This window comes from Procambarus clarkii, chromosome 41 (genome assembly GCF_040958095.1).
Source record: "Procambarus clarkii isolate CNS0578487 chromosome 41, FALCON_Pclarkii_2.0, whole genome shotgun sequence".
Classification (NCBI taxonomy): Eukaryota; Metazoa; Arthropoda; class Malacostraca; order Decapoda; family Cambaridae; genus Procambarus; species Procambarus clarkii.
The window spans coordinates 16714117-16732845 of NC_091190.1; the positions used below are offsets into that span (position 1 = coordinate 16714117).

The 18729-nt window shown below is 41.1% G+C and overlaps 1 protein-coding gene across 1 annotated transcript in view; it reads right to left on the minus strand.

The window, feature by feature from the left end:
• Window positions 1–16611, minus strand: part of LOC123761064 (chitooligosaccharidolytic beta-N-acetylglucosaminidase) — a 16748-nt gene extending 137 nt beyond the window's left edge. The window contains exons 1-9 of the mRNA XM_045746952.2: window positions 16548–16611; window positions 9427–9523; window positions 8113–8275; window positions 5507–5674; window positions 4815–5027; window positions 3811–4197; window positions 2250–2396; window positions 688–1209; window positions 1–565 (exon numbers count right to left, since the gene is read on the minus strand). The exon at window positions 1–565 is cut by the window's left edge and continues 137 nt beyond it. Coding sequence (XP_045602908.2) covers window positions 389–565; window positions 688–1209; window positions 2250–2396; window positions 3811–4197; window positions 4815–5027; window positions 5507–5674; window positions 8113–8275; window positions 9427–9503 — 1854 coding nt within the window. The 5' untranslated portion in view covers window positions 9504–9523; window positions 16548–16611 and the 3' untranslated portion in view covers window positions 1–388. The remainder of the gene's footprint in view (window positions 566–687; window positions 1210–2249; window positions 2397–3810; window positions 4198–4814; window positions 5028–5506; window positions 5675–8112; window positions 8276–9426; window positions 9524–16547) is intronic.
• Window positions 16612–18729: the final 2118 nt, after the last annotated feature.

Sequence of the window (18729 nt, forward strand, 5' to 3'; positions counted from 1 at the left end):
AACCTAACGATATATATATATACGGAGTTGATAATGAAAAAATTAGCTTTGTCTTGTGTATGAGTTGACTGTACCCTATTTTGTCGTACCTTTGTGGAAACGTAAATTGTTTTATATTGTAATATGCTGAACATGATGTTCTTAGGAAACAGTGTCTTATGCGTATGAATAGCAATGGAGAAGGTGACTTGCAGAGTCACAGAAATGGCTGCACATCTTCGACACAGCTGCAGCGGTGAAGATAAACATGGCACGACCGAAACACGAAGCTTTTAATATTGGTTCTATTGCTGTTCATTAAGGGTCAGTGAAGCCTTCATTTATTCTGGCGATATCACTGTTTACAGGAAAAAAGAGGCCTTTATTCTGCTAATACCACGATGACAGCTCAAAGGTAACAGAGGCCTTCATTCTGGTGACACCATTGGGGTTGGATTCTCTCCGCCATGACGCCCCTCTTGACAAGCCGTTGTCGATGGTGGATGAGTCGGGTTTCAGCGGCTAGCCAGGTGCTGTCGGGGTTGGTCCACAACCGCTCCGCCAGAGCTGACCCGCGCGGCCACAGCTGAAGAATAAGTTACCATGTGTCATCTTTATAGTAATAAACGTTTACTAATACATTTACAGTATTTCGTTTTTCACTTTATTATAATATAAATTTTAGGCAAAATGAGCTAGTTACCCTACCTTTGAATCCAGGGTTCCTTCATCTACTTGATGGGTATAGAGAGCTGCTTCGCCTCCTAGAATAAGATCACGATGCGAAGATCCAGTAAGGTTCCTCACAATGTTGATTGGACTATTGTCGTATACGGTTTGCCAGCCCATGTAGGTGCTACACAAATTTTCGCCAGTAGAAACTGGGTTTACCAATCCACAACCTAGATGCCAGGCGTCGTAGTTGCTGAAGATGACTCGAAAACCCTTCTGCAGGAGGTTCTTGATGGTTTGGTTTCCTTCAGTAGTCCAGAGCTGGATAATATAGTGTTGTGGGTCGAGGTGGCTCTCAGCGCTGTCCATCTCCGTGAGCCGAGAGTTCAAAAGGATCCCAGGGATCTGTTTACCCAGGTTGGCTTCAGAAAGGAGATGGTAGGCTGACTTCTGGAAGTCTGCCCAAAGCTTGTAAAAGGACTCAGCGCTTCTCCCAAGACCCGCTTCCTCTAAGTGGGCCACAATCGCGTCCGTCGTGTTCCAGCAATTGAGGTTTACCTTGGTAGAGAGAGAAAAGAGAGTAAGATATCAGAGTGTGTTGCTAGCAGAGCCAAAATATGCTCTTCTACAATGTATTTACTTTTTTATACAGGTGGGTTCAGGAGGAGACGACTTCTGGCTCCTGTTTGCAGGCTTATAGTTTTCCCTTCTCACTACTCATTTGATGACTTATTCTATTGGTTTTCCCAGGCACACAACTAGTCAATCGATTTATAACCAGGTCCCCAATTGAAATCACAATGGCGTAATATATCAATTAAAATAATTTTTCATTGATGTATCAGGGGCCAGTTCGGGGCTTCTAGAACCTCCCCAGTGAATTCAGTAGAGTTCCAGGTTGGTCGACTTTTGTACCATCGCTGCCGAATCGGTTAAGGATAATGATAACGGTAGAAAGTGGTAAGCCACTATGACTATATAGCACTTGCAAGGGATTCGAGTACAAGGAGCTGGGTTATAAGGACAAGAAGCTGGATTATAAGGACAAGGAGCTGGATTATAAGGACAAGGAGCTAGGATATGAGGACAAGGAGGTGCGTACACAAACTTTAGAGCTGGAATATGAGGAAAGTTGAAACATTTGCTGGAATTATAAGAATATGGAGTTCTGGCAACTCCTGCGACGGCCCTGGAACCATGCGTATTGGCGTTCGCCTTTATATTGGACAATTTCAGCAACGTCGAGAGGGGGGGGGGGAGTTCTGTTGTATGGGTAACAGCTTCTCCATATTCACCTACCCAGGCTTTGCGCCCTGGTGAAGACACTCCAGCCTCGGCAACCAGAGCGCAACTCCATAGTCTCCCAAGACTGTAGGATGCCTACTACCTTACTCATATCTCTTCCAAATGCTACATAGTCATGCTGTCTTAAGTAATTATCAAAATAAGGCGCTAAGCCGAGAAGACTGCATACACACTGGCTTAGCGCTCTCTCCCAATAAATAACTTTCCTTACATCTCAAATATAATGCTATTAATATTTTGGCCAAAGAATCTGACAAGTTGCACAAAAGTGAAGGATATCGATGATTCCGTACCTCACTTCCTCCAAAGTGGAAGAGGTCGAGGGGGCTGAAGAGGTTTACCATCTCCTTGTAAATATGCGACAGGACGGTGAAGGTGTTGTTGTTGAGGACGTCCAGCTGGCCACACGGAGGCTCGCTGCAATACGACCTCCAGGGTTCCTGCAGGCAAACGTTGCTTTCACTATTTTTTATGCCAAGAGATATATCCTTTCGCTGTTGTTGTTTTAGATTCGGCTACTCGGAACAAAAAGCTCCAAGCGGCACAAGTTCTATGGTCGCCTGTCGTACTCACCTAGCACAGGTGTGTCGACCTATATCCTTTCCTGCCTGGCAAGTTATAATGTTCACAAAGGTAGACTATTTTAGATATGGTGTTCGGCTTGAGGCCTATCAACCTCTGGAGGATTATTAATTCGGATTCGGGATTCTGTCCGAAACGCTATGCGTGTTAGTGGCTTTGCAAGAAATGTAAGAACACTGGTATTATGTACTCTCACAACTCATTGTACCTTCTTGTAAATAAATAAATTAAATAAATAATAAATAAATTAAGGCCACCACAATAGTTTTCTGGCCAACTAGCAAGTTTGGTGTTGGGCTTAAGACCTGTCAACCCCAAGAGCAACCATGAAGTATACGTTAGTCTCAACATAGTTCTGGGGCGGGATTCATCAAGCATTTACGCAACTGATGAACCTGTACATCTGTTCTCAATATTTGGCAACTTTGTTTACATTAATTTACAAGCATGGAAACTTCCCAATCAAATGTTATTGTTATAAACAGCCTCCTAGTGCTTCCGAGTTCATAAAACTGCTTTAATATATGAAATCAAAGTCGTCAAATATTGAGAAAAGATGTACGGGTTCGTAAGTAGACGCGTTAATGCTTGATGAATCTCGGTCCAGGACTAAACTCTTGGTGTATGTACACCTATGACTTAGGTGCGCCTTATAGTGTGTGTATACTATACCTTGTCGGAGACACTGTTCTGCCTGACATAAAAAATAAGAATCAGTTCTGCCTGTCATATAAAACACGAGAATCTGTTCAGTCTGGAAAATCATAATGTCTTATGCGCGACAAACGTTATCAAATTATTTGCATTGCAACTTGGTTCTAGATAGAAGGAAGAAAATATTTTGTAAGATTCAGGAATTAAACCTGAACACACTGATCCTAGCAACATTTATCATGGTATTAAAGAAGTTTGTTGCCACATATACTTAGTGAATTAGTATTAATAGAAAACAGTAAATTTATCAGTAAACAGGATGATCCATTAATTAATTAAACTAAGAAAACTTTGTATCAATAAAGAAATTTTTAGGAACGCAGTGAACGTTGCGGCAGAAAAATTTTACTTTCTAACATCTAAAGTAAAGTTTCGCTATTATTTTGAACAGTTCTTTATTTGTTTATTAATTTATTTGCTTATTTTATTTTATTTCCAAGAGATATTGCTATATTAGAGTTGAACACTCATTAAAAGCGTATGTGGTGCATGTGAAGGGACCTCTGGCAACCGGTACTGCAGCCCGCTATTAGAGTATTATAACAGAATGGCAATTACCTGATTTACACAAACAGCAATCTTGCCCAATCCTTGCTTCTCAGTCCACTGCCACCCGTTACCCACATGACCGGGAGCGCTGAACTCTGGAAGGACCCTCACCCCTCGCACCCGGCCGTACTCCACCAGGTGGCGTACATCCGCCGGCCTGTAGATTTGGCGCGGGGAATAAGCACCGAAAAAGGCCATTTTGGGCAGGTTCTCCAGGTACAGAGGGAAAGACTGCGAGTCGGTGATGTGCCAGTGGAAGGTGTTGAGTTTGTTGGCCGCCATGGCATCCAGGGTGCGTTCAAGGGACTTAACACTGAAGTAATTCCTTGCTGTATCAAGTAGAATTCCCCGGTACTTGAAGAATGGTACGTCGGTGATTGCGGCCGTTGACACAATCTACGAATGCAAAACATATTAGCCTGGAACACACAAGTGAAATGCATTGAAAAAAGTTGTGTGAAGCTACCTCCATTCAAAAAAGTTAATGCCAGATTCGACAAGGAATTGGTACGTCCGAATAATTCAATTATAAAGTGATAGTTACAGCCAGGCTAGTAGACGGGGCATAAAGAGCTAGACCTCCCTCCCCGTAGTCACTGATAGATAAGCATTACACCAATCCAACCTCTAAAAATTATAGTACTTATTACAACTATTGAAGGAACATGCTGAATTAAAATTCACGTTCTCTACTATTAGAAGGCCAGAAAGTACAAGCCTCAAACTAGAACAGTAACTATACAACCTAACTTAATCTGTCCGAGGCCTAAATAAACAATTCCAGGCCTAATATATTCCATACTAGGACTAATTTAGTAAATATGTGTTATAATATGTCTAGGAAATTTTAGAATTGGTTGTTGCCTTTATTCTCCTGCCCTCAGTAAAACTAATTGTATAAAATGTGTTGATTTTTGGGCAACAGTATATTTTTGTATGTTCCATTAATAGTTGCAATAAGTATTATCGTTTCTGGACGAGTTACCCGCACCAACAATGCCCTCGGAGCCTACCTCAAGAACGCCAGCCAGGTCGTCGAATTCGATTAGCTGAGAGAGGGTTTCAAGGGCGTGTCGCGCCCCGAAGAAGGTAGTCGCTAGGATGGTGGCGTTGGTGACGGTGCCGCGGGTGGTGAGGCCAAGCGTATAGGCTTCCGAGGTATCAAGTAACAGCTTGGTTGATCCTCGACTCACTGTCACGTCAACGTCTACACGATGACTCGTTACCTGTAATAAGAAATATTGACGTATTACTTGAAAACGATCACCTTCTCTTGAACCCATAATAAGAGAAGATTTTAAAGTACTTAATATAAATAAATAATAAGGTATACCTACTCTGTTTTACTGAACCCATCTTGATTATTCCCTGACATTTATTAATTGATCCAATAGTCTAACTCTATGTTATAAAAACTTGTCCCTCAGGTTTAAAGTTTTTGTTACTATATAATAATTTCGGAATCAAATAACCTAATATAAAGGTAGCTTTATCTATCTTTGTTTAATATACCGTATTTGCGGGCAGACAGGACGCAATGTTTGATTGCAATAAATTAATATGAAACATACAAAAACAAATTCTCACAATATCCTTCTTAATTAAGTGCGTCTTCAATGCCGACAAATGCGAGATTATATATATATATATATATATATATATATATATATATATTTTCAATTTAGTGACTCCATATACTCAGTACCTGTCTACTAAAGGGGCCCAAAACCATTGGTTTGCCTCCTGTTTCGGGTATGTTATTGTTCACGTTCTCCTTGAAGATGTCGAAGGCCTTCGTTACCAACTGCTTTACTTCGTCAGTAGGACCCGCCACCCCTCGAAGCGTCAGCGCCTCCGCCAGAAAGTGGACTGTCTGTTGGAAAGAAGATATCGAACTGAAGAGATAGAAGGGTTCTGTATATATATATACACATGATTAATTTAAATGATTATGTATACAAACATTTAAGTGGGTGTGTAAATGCACATTACCTTCTAATGTACGATATACAATTCCCAGTGGTAACACTCACCCCGCACATCGCAAACGATTTGGCCTGGGTTCGCATCCTGGCCGGGGAGGATTGACTAGGCGCCAAATCCTTAACTGTACTCCTCTGTTCACTCAACAGTGAATGGGTACCTGGTTGTTAAATGATTTGGTGGGTCGTATTCCAAGGAAAATTAAGATTAAGGACCTGTGCGCATCAATATGCGTGCTAGTGGCTTTACAAGAATGTAAGAACTCTTGTATATATAAAAAAAAGCTTCAGATACAGCGGATATATGAGGCTTCAGATACAGCAGAGATACTAAGCTTCAGATACAGCAGAGATACTAAGCTGCAGAGATACTAAGCTTCAGATACAGCAGAGATATTAAGCTTCAGATACAGCAGAGATACTAAGCTTCAGATACAGCAGATACTAAGCTTCAGATACAGCAGAGATACTAAGCTTCAGATACAGCAGAGATACTAAGCTTCAGATACAGCAGAGATACTAAGCTTCAGATACAGCAGAGATATTAAGCTTCAGATACAGCAGAGATACTAAGCTTCAGATACAGCAGAGATACTAAGCTTCAGATACAGCAGAGATACTAAGCTTCAGATACAGCAGAGATATTAAGCTTCAGATACAGCAGAGATACTAAGCTTCAGATACAGCTGAGATACTAAGCTTCAGATACAGCAGAGATACTAAGCTTCAGATACAGTTGAAATATGAACCTGCAGAAACGTAAACCTTCAGATCAATCAGAAATGTGAACTTTCAGATACAGTAGAGATGAGAGGCATCAGATACATCAGAAATGAGCACTTCTAGGAGAACACGACCAAGTTCTTGGAGTTCTTGGAGTACCAAGAACTAATAAAAACCAAGAACCTAATAGCAACGTTCTAGGTCCTTGTACTTATTAGTTTTTTGGGTCTCCCTGAAGTTGGCTGCGCCACCTCCCTCTGCTGCTCTGATTAATGTTTCTTCTTTCACTGGAGAAATACAGTGGCCCTAATCACAGGAAATCACTCACAGTACTACAGTCATAATGTCATTGGAACATCAGAATGTCACTGTCTTGCTGCAGTCTTTCCCTTTCAAAACCAATCCTCACTTGACGAGGACTGTTTGTTCGATGCTAGTTGAGTCAGGCTTACTAGTGAAAATTACATTCTTCATTGAATGTAGATGTCTTCCATAGCCTGGATGAGGAAAACAAAGTGGTTCTCCCGCCACTGGCATTCCTTGAGTCATATCTGGATCGATCAAGCAGTCCGCACCTGGCTCGCCATTAACTCTTGCAAATGCACATATTCTTAATCGAGCTGTTACTGTGAACTATGAGCTACAGACTCTTCACTCAGGTCTAGCTCCCTTGCACTGTATCTAATCTTAACCCAATAAGAAGAGTGTCGCAGTTCATCAACTTTCATCAAACTCTCAGGTCAGAGTGAGGGAATCCAGGGCCTCACATCTCCTCGGCAGTCACGTGACCGGAGCACACTGATTGGAGAGTTAATATAAAATTTGACCAAACAGGTCACATGTCTGTATCCGGGACTTTGGGACCTGACTCTGGCCCGACAGGCACGAAATTCTGCTTGAAGCAGTGACATTATGTCACCATTTTCAAAATCACAGCCTAGGTCACCCTATTAAAATTGCACAGAAAACATGCATCCTATTTCTATGTAACTTGAACTAAATGTTACTGTGGGCCATCTGGCATGTGTATAAAGGAGTATATATATATATATGACTTGAAAGCAGGAATTAAAGATGGGAGTCATGACGACAGCTCTCGTAACACATATCACCCGCAACAGGATCACTTCACGTTCATGACAAGAACTAAAATGAATAAATATTGAGGCAGTACGATGGGATCAAACCTGCGACCCTGAACATCTGAGACACATGCATTACCCATTGGACCGTGATGGGCTCGTTAAACATCTCAGCCAGAAAGAAGTACTACATGACTCCATGTAAGTCAAGTAGTACTTCTGGTTGAGTTTAACATACTTTTTTGTATTCTATCATGTAGTTGGTAGTGTGTGTCTGGGGAGTTCAGTGGCATGGGTTCGATCCCATTAAACTGTCTTAATATTTATTCATAGATTCTTCAGAATTAAAATGTTAACACAAAATAGAGATGGAATCAATGGACATGAATTTCATAAGTTTAGATTCAGGAAAGACCTGGGTAAATATTGGTTTAGAAACATGGTGGTTGAGTTATGAAACAAATTACTCTATTGTTATGTTCTTATTCATCACGTACTTGTGATTTCATTGCTAAAGGACTCACCTGTTGTCCAACACGAAGGAGACCTGTGGGCCTGGGCCACAGGACACTGTCTCTGTTACACGTGAGCTTACAAGAGCTGAGGCCTGCTAGGCTGCGCTGACCGGTATCCTCCTCTCTTATACACGTCTCGTTCACACATCTCCAGCCCCATGGACTTGCTTCCCTGAAACGAAGGTCACGACAGGTCAGCCAATAGGCTACATTCATTAAGTAACTGCCAGATGGTTTCAAGTACAAGTTAGATATATAAAAGAATGTGTTTGTGTGAATATAAATAAGTGAAGCCTGGTATAGGCCAATGGACTTTCTGGAGTTTCATGTATTTTTTATGTTATATACCATGACTTTAACAAAGCCTTTAATTGAAAGTGTACCTCGAGATACTCATTAGAAATATAGTGACAGATGGTACTGGGGGGCAGAGGGGTTGTACTATGTTGCATAAGGACATGGTAATTTCAAATGAAACAAAGGGGTAAGCATAAATAAAGTTAGGTCCGAGAGGGAAAACTGCTTTATGAGGAGTGCCCAAAGGCTCTGTTCTAGGATATCTGTTGTTTATCGTTGATCGTTGTAATTTACATTCTCTAGAACGGCAGAGTTAGAGGTAACATGATTGAAGTATATAAATGGATCAAAAGATATACCAAAAAAGATCTAAATAAGACATTAAATATATCAATTCAAAATGGAACGTGTAACAATGGAAACAAACTGAACGAGTTTAGATCAAGAAACAGTGTACAAATATTGGTGCAGAAACGGGGTTGTTAATATATGGAATAAGTTACCGAGTAACATAATAGACGTTAAATCGCTGGATTGTTTCAAGCGTGGGGTAAACATATATAAATTCATTTGTTTGGGTATAAATAGACTATGTAAACAAGCCGCATTTGTTGTGATGAGCTGTTTATTAACTGAGACTTTGCCAACACGAATAAACAAACTATCCTTTTCTTTGTTAATCCCTATAATATAAAATATTAATTTAAATTTGATAAAACGCCGTTTTTTTTATCAGACATACTGAAAGATGCGTCCTTACAGTCGGCTGCCAAAAGTATTACTCAGATACTGACTTATATAAGTGTACGATAGTCTGCAGGCGATGAGTCACAATAACGTGGCTAAAGTATGTTGACCAGACCACACACTAGAAGTTGAAGGGACGACGACGTTTCGGTCCGTCCTGGACCATTCTCAAGTCGAAACGTCGTCGTCCCTTCACCTTCTAGTGTGAGTGGTCTGGTCAACGTACGATAGTCTGGTTATGTGTTTTTGTGATGGCGGATGGGTTGTGTTATGTTGTACCTGAAGTTAGCGCTGGAGGGAAGACCAGCCACAGCCAGACACGCTAGCAGCGGGAACCACCCTCGGGATGACGCCATTCTTGTAAACACAGTTTTGGCTGAAAACAAAAAGAACATCAAAGTTAGACTCAAATGGCAGCCATGATACTACAACCTTATTTACTAGCTGTGTCTCCCACAAGCAAATGACGTTGATGTAACATTGGTTGTGGTGACCAAACCACACATCAGAGAATGGAGAAACGGCGACTTTTCAGTCCATCCTGGACCATTATCAATTTGTGTAATGGATCATAGCAACATTTGATCAACATTGATTTAATGTTGATTTAACGTAGATCCCACGTTGATTTAACATTTGTCCAACACTGATGTTACGTTACTCAAGAATGTTTTTCCCATTGGGAATTAAGTTTATAGCAGTGTGGATAGACCTCTCTCGGCACGAACTACAGTCAGAAGACATACGTACACACCAGTCAGAAAACTTGCACAATGGACAGTCAGAAAACATACGTATCTTGAACAGTCAGAAGACACGTACGCATCACATCCAGAAAAAGAAACACTCACCACAGAGTCAAAAACTATATGTATGGATATGAAGAGAAGCTCTGATAAAATATAATGCATATGACAACTTCTCCATCAAAATGATATCCTGTAATATATGTATATATACATCGGTTTGGGTCCACTGGAGGATAAGAATGCTGCAAGTCAAGATAGCAGGGAGAAGGGACCACGACTTGTGGCAAGATATACTCTTGACCCTTCACCCACTTTCGCCACCAGTATATTTCTTCCTCCACGGTCACTACCCACTTCCACACACACACATACCTTATGTATATACCTCACCTCTCTATTTCTTAGGAATTGTTTCATCTATACGTATAATTATATGTATGCATGTAAAGTATATATTATTATATACATACCTTACATGCATACATATAATTATGCGTACAGACTAAACAATTCCTAAGAAATAAAGAGGGTTGCTGTTGATTTAGATTTAGCTACTCGGAATAAAAAGCTATAAGTAGCTATGGTGAGCCCGTAATGGACTTACCTGGCACAGGAGCGGGGCTGTAGCTCTGTGAAATAGAAAGGGGCGAGACTTTTCCTACATCACAGCTCATTGCCTCTCTGTGACGCCTTGCATGCCCCAAATCATGCTTCTGTACAGTCACCTTCCGATGGATTACCTCCCATCTTCGACTTGTGGCGACCACCACTTAGGCCAAGAAGACATGCAGACATTCATAATATAGAAATCGTGGAAAGTCAGGCTCAAGAGTTTTATATACCAACGCTGATGGAATCACAAATAAAGTAGATGAAAATAAACAGGATTACTGAAATAGAATATGATATGATAACTGGTGGAAAATATTAACTGAATAATCACATCCTGTAGTGCAGTGAACTACATCGTCGGCTTTCAACCGAGGGTTTCTAAGTTATATTATTAGATTTTGAAAACCAGCCGTTGGAATAGCGTATCCAAGAGCTAAAGCTTGCTTATAAAGACACAAGTGGATGACTACACACACAGACACGTATGTACGGGTGATCAACAGTGGAAATGTACTGAAAGACGTTGTGGAAGCCACCTCCAATCCACAACTTAAGGCCAGATTCCATAATGAAATCGAACGTCAGAATAGTTAAATTATAACACAAATACACCAAGGCTTGTAACTTGCTAGACCTCACTTTCTCTGAGTCACTGAAGGGTCAGCACTGTCAGACAGGCACACAGACAAGGAGAAAGCAATTAAATCCTTCACCCTTTTGCAAGGACAGTAATAACAATGACCTCATGTACCATGCAGTCTATTCAGTCAATACATCAAAGTAGATCTTTATATTTAACAATATATGACCAGTATACAAATAACTAGTAGTTCTCAGGCTCCAGCACGTAGATGATCTCCTCTCACTCACTCACCCCCCCCCCCCATCTATCGAGACTTTTCTTCCCAGGACGACGAAGTCAAATTTAAATGTCAGCGACCAAGGACAGTATATATACTGATTAACGATTTAAGTGAGGTTAGTCAAATTTTAAACTTTTTTCGTTATTGAATTAATTGAAAGGGAAAAATATGCATACATAAGTTGTTGGGTTTACAGTAGTGATATATTTTTGTTTTATATCCAGTATATTAACTAGTTCGTTTGGCATTCCTTATCCCACATACAAGTTAACCGGATGTCGACACTTTCATCCATAATTTTCGATTATTTTTTAATCGGCTACTCTTCTCTCCATTATTTCGTCTGAGTAATGTATCATACGTATCACCATAAAATATATTCAAGAAGTTTGATTGCAAAATGAATTGCCAATGACTTGCTACATCAGTTCCGTTTTCTCTGAGACGCCTCGCTAGGCCGTCCTTGGACATGACGCCATGTGGAGAATTCTTGTTATATTTTTAAATATTTCCTTCAAATTATGGGTAAATGAGTACTGTTTACCTCTGGCTTAATGTTTACTAGTGTGTATATATTTGCGATCGTCTATGCTGTTGTGTTAGGCATGGGTACTTACCTAAATAACATAGAAGAGAACTATTGACACACCTTCCTGCACTTCCTACTCTGTGGCCATGGGCTAGCATGACCGTGTAGCTCTTTGTTTGCTTAATTGTTAGATACGTTTCCTGTATGTATGTATGTATCTGTTTCTTTTTGGGGAGTTTGAAGGAGGGGTAGTGAGGTGCTTGAGGGAGGTATGTTGAGGGGCTTGAGGGAGAGGTGGTGAGGATTAAGGAGGGAGCGGGTGAGGGTTCAGTATGGAGCAAGGGAGTGGTCATGACAGGAGTGTCAGGAGGTGGGGAGAGGAGTCAGCAGAGAAGGTGGGGAGAGTCAGCCAGCAGTTGGAGGAGTCAGTAGGGAAGGGGTGTCAGGAGTTGGAGGAGGCAGTAGAGAAAGGGTGATCTAATAGAGCTGAATTTTAAAATTCTGTATTGTTCATTGTAATCCGTCTTAGAATATTGCGGCTTAATGTAATATACATTTCTTACCTACGAGTTTCCAGCTATATCATGTATCAAATGCATGTGTTTAAAATGTGAATGTGAACTGTGAATTTAAAAATAAAAATTTGTTCAGTATAGAATATAAAAATGTAACGTTTTTTGTAATAATAAAGTTTTCTTTTTTAACAGGGGAAACTTAGAGAAAGTGTACTTTCCTTTTTCCTTGGTACGTACTATCAGACATAAGAAAGTTCTTAGTCACACTGACTAAGTAATTACTCCATACACTCACGAATATTGGAAGATATTCTTGATATTCTAGTGCAGGCAGCCTGCACTAGCAAAATTACCCCTAACAGGAGGTTAAAGTCTATTATGATGACAACTTTGACTAATTTTTGTAATATTTGTAGAGAAGAAGAACCGGTTTTCTCTCTCTGCCGAATGTTAGGGAAGGAGATTGTAACAACTTATCCCTCTCCACACCCCTCACTCCCAACACAGCATTTCTCCCCCATCACCCCTTTGCCTACACACCTTAACCCCCGTCCCCCAACCACAAGACACCAGAGGGTTGAGACAGCTTCCTCCCCCCCCCCCCTCTCACAGGAGGCACCAGGGGGCTGGGACAGCTTCCTCGACTCCCCCATCCCCAACCGCTTCCCTCTCCCCAAGAAATCCTGCATCGTGAGCTTTGAAGGACGGACCCCCATGATCATCCTGGCACAAGTCCCGTTGAATGCACCTTAACCTATCTTTCCTGTTTTTCCTGTTGCCTTTTTCTCAAAATTTCCGGCTGTTCTGACACAAATTATAAATTTTCACAGCAAATCTGAAAAGTTCTTTTTTTTTAACAAAAGACTAATTTTTCTTTCCTTTCACTTGGTTTTGCCGTTTTTATTTCTTCAATCACACGTATACATGCTTTGATCCCCTCGAGGGTCGAGTTTATTTAAATTTATTAAATACTTTTAAACATTTTATGTCATTAACATTCGGCAAATACTGCCGATGTAGACCTGACCAAATGTAAACTGTGTCAACAAAATTATTAGCACACCCTCCGTCACTATGTGATGGAGTGCGAAAAGATACGTGAATTCAGAGACAAATCTATACCCAATGTTCCAACGATGTGTAAATATTTCATTCAAAATGATCTGCTACCAGAAATTTTAGCCAAATATCCCCAGTTTGCTAACTGTAGGTAGTAACTGAGTGACTGTAACCTATCCACCGCTGCCCACTGGATGGGGGGGCGGTGTGCAGGACAAACATATCAATTGTGACACTAGCTCTCCACATATGTCAGTTGCTTTATTTAGAAATTGTACTTGTGGTCGATCTCGAACCCGTTGATGATGTGACGACTTATGCTGAATTTTGTAACTAGCTCATCAAGATTATAACTTGCTTAGCTAAATGAATTGTGGGGTTCAGTCCCTGAGCCCATTATGTGCCTCTGTAACCCTTTCCACCACCGCGCACAAGATGGGTATGGGGTGCATAATAAATGAACTAAACTAACTGCAAACCCATTTTGTGGTAAAAACATTATTAAATAACAATTATTATTATTATTATTGTTGAACAAATCCACAGGAGCCGTTATGAGGGTTCGAACCTATGCGCTGGGTGTTCCCAGGCACGCTCTAGTCGACTGCCCTCCGACATGGTAGAAGAATTGCAGCCTGGGGTACTACTGGGGTTATATGACACGCCGGTTCGGCTTCAGTGAAAGCCTCGGGATCCTTGTGGGTGCAGTAGTACCCCAGGTTGCAATTATTTTACCATGTTGTGGCGCAGTCGACTAAAGCATACCTGGGAACGCCCTGCGCATAGGTTCGAACCCTCGTTACGGCTCCTGTGGATTTGTTCATTGATATATCACGATAATATGATTTCTCTGTTCATAATTATTATTGTTAAAGGGTATTCAGCAATCACTAATACGTTTTCTCTAGATTCATTTTCTTTAACCCATTTTCTTTGAATTAGGATTTTTTTTCTATTTTCTATCTGGAAATTATTATTTCCATAGCATTTTATTCCTTTATAGCTTTAGAAGTACGCTTTCTGCCTCATGCATTCTGTTCTTAGATTTAGATGCAAGCTCTCTGCATCAAGCATTTTGTTCTTTAATTTAGATGAAAATTTTCTGAATCATGGATATTTTTTTATTTAGATGAAAGCTCACTGCATCATGTATTTTATTCTAAGACTCCATATATATCACTATCATTCACATTATTATAGATCAAATCGCCTTCATAAAACTGACATAAAATAAAACTTTTTTTATCTACAGTACATTGTAGTTTTTCTACCACTTAGTAGATAGGTAGGGGTGTACTCATCTATCTGTAGAAGCAGGCTCGAACCTTAGCTCTTGGACCTCCGCAATTTCTAGCCTTTGGTTGTCTATTGCAATGACTCTTGACCTAGTTCCCTATCATATATATTTTTAAAATTTTATATAAAATATATTTTGACACACACACTGGAGTGTGTCAAAATACAGGATCATTTCTATTGACTATGGCTCATTAGGGTACTCAATTTCCCCCCAAGTCCCCCTGTGTGAGGACCACCTGTGTTAACCTTTCATCTACTTTATCAATTCCCCTGAGAATTTTGCATGTGGTAATCATATCCCCTAAATCCTCTGTCTTCCAGCGACGTGAGGTTCAATTCATGTAGCCTTTTCTCGTAACTCACGCCTTGTCGTTCTGGAATTTCGTCTTGTGCTTGACTAGGTATCGTCTCCATGCCAGAGCCGCATACTCCGCGATTGGTCTGCCATGTGGTATACAATGTTCTAAATGATTTCTTAAACGAATTTCTAAAGACAGTTTTGATTTCAGCCAGCCTTGCATACACCACTGATGATATCCTTTTTATGTGGGCATCAGGGGGACGGGTTCTGTGTGATATCAGCCCCTGGTCCTTCTCTCTGTCCGTTTCATGAAGGAGTTCATCTCCCATTTGTACCCTGTGTCTGGCCTCCTATTCCCTTCGCCTAGCTAAATTAATTTACATTTACTCGAGTTAATCTTTAGTAGCCATTTGTTAGACCATTCCTTCAGTTTGCCCAGGTCATCTTGTAACCTCTTGCCATGTTCCCCCTCTTAACCCTCCTCACAATGTTTGCATCATCAGTAAACATTGAGAGGAATGAGTCAATTCCCTCTGGAAGATCGTTTACATATATCAGAAACAAACCCTGTGGAACTCCACTGGTGACATCTCGCCACTCTGAGATTTCATCTCTCACAGTGACTGTCTTCTGTTGCTTAAGTACTCCCTTATCCACTGGAGTACTTTCTCTGTTATTCCTCCCTGCATCTCCAACTTACGCACCAGTCTCTTTTCGGGGGTACTGTGTCAAAGGCTTAATGGCAGTCTTAAAAATATGCAATCTGCCCACCCTTCTCTTTCCAGTCTAATTTGCATCGCCTGGCCACAGAATTCTATTAAACGTATGAGGCGAAATTTGCCATCCATGACCCCATGCTGGTAGTGTGTTACAGGGTTCCATCTCTCTTAGATGTTCTACCGGTTTTTTCTCACAATCTTCTCCGTCACCTTACATGGTATGCAAGTTAGGGGCCACTGGTTTGTGTGTGTCAAATGTTTGTTTGTGTGTGTGTACTCACCTAATTGTGCTTGCGGGGGTTGAGCTCTGGCTCTTTGGTCCCGCCTCTCAACTGTGTGTGTGTGTCAAATGTTTGTGTGGGTGTGTGTGTGTTAAAGGTTTGTGTGAGAGAGTGTGGCTTGTGTGTGAGAGTGTGTCAAACGTTTGTGTGTGTGTCAAAGGATTGTGTGTGAGAGTGTGTCAAAGGTTTGCGTGAGAGAGTGTGTCAAAGGTTTGTGAGAGAGTGTGTCAAAGGTTTGCGTGAGTGTGTGTCAAAAGTTTGTGTGTGAGTGTGTGAGAGTGTGTCAAAGGTTTGCGTGAAAGAGTGTGTCAAAGGTTTGTGTGAGAGTGCGTATACACGAGAAAGCTAGATGTATGTATATGTGTGAGTGCAAGAGATATAAATATCCATATAAACGCAAGGCAGAAGCGTCGTGGCGTGCGTGCGGAGATGAGTACGAGTTACTCTACGAGAGAGAGAGTTTCGTTGCTCACCGAATGATACACAACCCACCACCACCAGTGTTCAGTAAGGACTGGTCACCTCACCACCAGCGAGCCCAAACCACTTTCTCCCCCTTGTCCCGATCTCTGCCCTTAGCCCCGTCTTAGACCTCACCATGCAATTTCCTCAATAATCTTTGAAAAAACAGCTACAGAGACATTAGAAGAAACTTTTTCAGTCTCAGAGTAGTTAACAAAATGGAATGCATGTGGTGGAGCCAGACTCCATGCACAGTTTCAAATGTTGATATGGTGAAGCCCAATATATTAACCTTAAGGTTAAGGTTAATCTTAACAACCTTAACCTGGTTGTTAAACGATTCGGCGAGTTGTATTCCAGGGAAAATTTGGATTAATAATTTGCCCGAAACGTTATACGTGCTAGTGACTGCACAGGAATGTAAGAAATCTTGTATATGTAAATAACAAAACAAAAAATATAGGCTCAGGAATCTGTACACCTGCTGATTGACGGTTTAAGGCGAGGTTGGTCAACGATTAGGCTGGTCTATGGTGAGAATGGTCTATTGTTAGGTTGGACAATGCTTAGGATGGTCAATGGTTAGGATGGTCTATGGTTATGTTGGTCTATGGTTATGTTGGTCAATGGTTCGGCTGGTCAGTGATTCGGATGGTCTAGTAAATGTAGTTCTTCGTTGTAGTATTGTGTAATGCTTTGTTGTAATAGTGAGTGATGTGCAGTGGGTAGTGGTCACTGTGAGGAAGATTGTGTGTAGTGAAGATGTGGCCTCCGTGTGGCACTGTATCAGAGGCTTTGCTAAAATCAAGGTACACAACACCTGTCCACAGGTACACCAGTCCACTATCAACTGCCTCAATTCTGCTGGAATGGAACAACAACAAATTTGTCAAACATTAGCGGTCCTCAATAAAACCATGTTGTGAATCATTTATTAATCTATTGTCACGGTAATCTCTCTAGGAAGAGATTCGGCCTGCTCCATCATCACCTATTCTATCATACCACATCTATATATTCAAGAACTGCAGCCACAAGAGCAACAACAGCTCTCAAAACGTCTAGACAGAATACCACCAGTCTACCTCCCCAACGGCCCATCACCCTCCTCTGCTTGAAGGTGATAATAGCTGGAGCTACCTCATCCCTTTGTGTGTATTTTAGTTCAATAAACTTATTTCAATTTCAATCACCCTCCTCACGCTTGGTGGCTGGGAGCTCACACCACCGGCCGAAACAAGCAGTTAAAGTGAGCCGGTTCCAAGTTATCGACGATACCAGCGCCACATGGACAGACGTCGTTCCATATAAATAGAAGCCAGCCACCACCACGACAAGGGGGAGACATCTCCTGTCACGCAGGGTGTAGTCGCACCTCCACAGATCTCCAGTATCAGCTAATGATACTGGTAATGTGTTAAGGGCCACCACTTACGGGCTATTCATGCCCGTGCCACCTCTTGGGTGGCTTAATCTATATCTTTATCACCACGATTCAGATTACTCCTGAGTGCTCTACTGGGTAGACCTGTTGACATATCTCGGTATGGTAGCAGGTTTATGCAGTCTAGCTCATAGTATTCTAGCACCATATTTTATTTGCACATTAACGTAAATTTGATTGTTCATATTGTTTGTTTTGCACATGTTGTATTAGAGCCAAGCCTGGATATTATTTTTTGTTTTGAAGTTTGTTTAACGTCATTTTTATTAAGTAAGGTATTTTTAAATGTTTTTTCTCCTGTCTTATCCTACAGTTACCTCACAGTGAAGACAAATAGCAGTCTTAACTTTTTTTTTTTTTTGTTTGTTTTATGTGACTGGCATTCCATCTGCCATAGAGAGACTGCACTAACATCCATTTTCACGTCACACTATGTTTATCAAGAGGTTGACGAATAATTTTTGCAGTTATCGACTCTAGCAATTTCCCCACAGTAGATGTTAAGCTAATTGACCGATAGTTAGACGTAAGTGATCTATCTCTATCTCTTAAATCTATGGTGATCTAAAAATTGGTACCAATTTTTAGTCACCATAGGTTTCATCTGATGAGCTCAGAGATAGAAATAGGAGTGGGAGGGAAGGTAGGGGTCAGTATCACTGTTTACGCACCCTCTCATTCACCTAGGCAGCTTTGTAATCTCCTTGGTTGATTTAGCTTCACGTTGGAGCTGCACTTGCAGCCGCTCC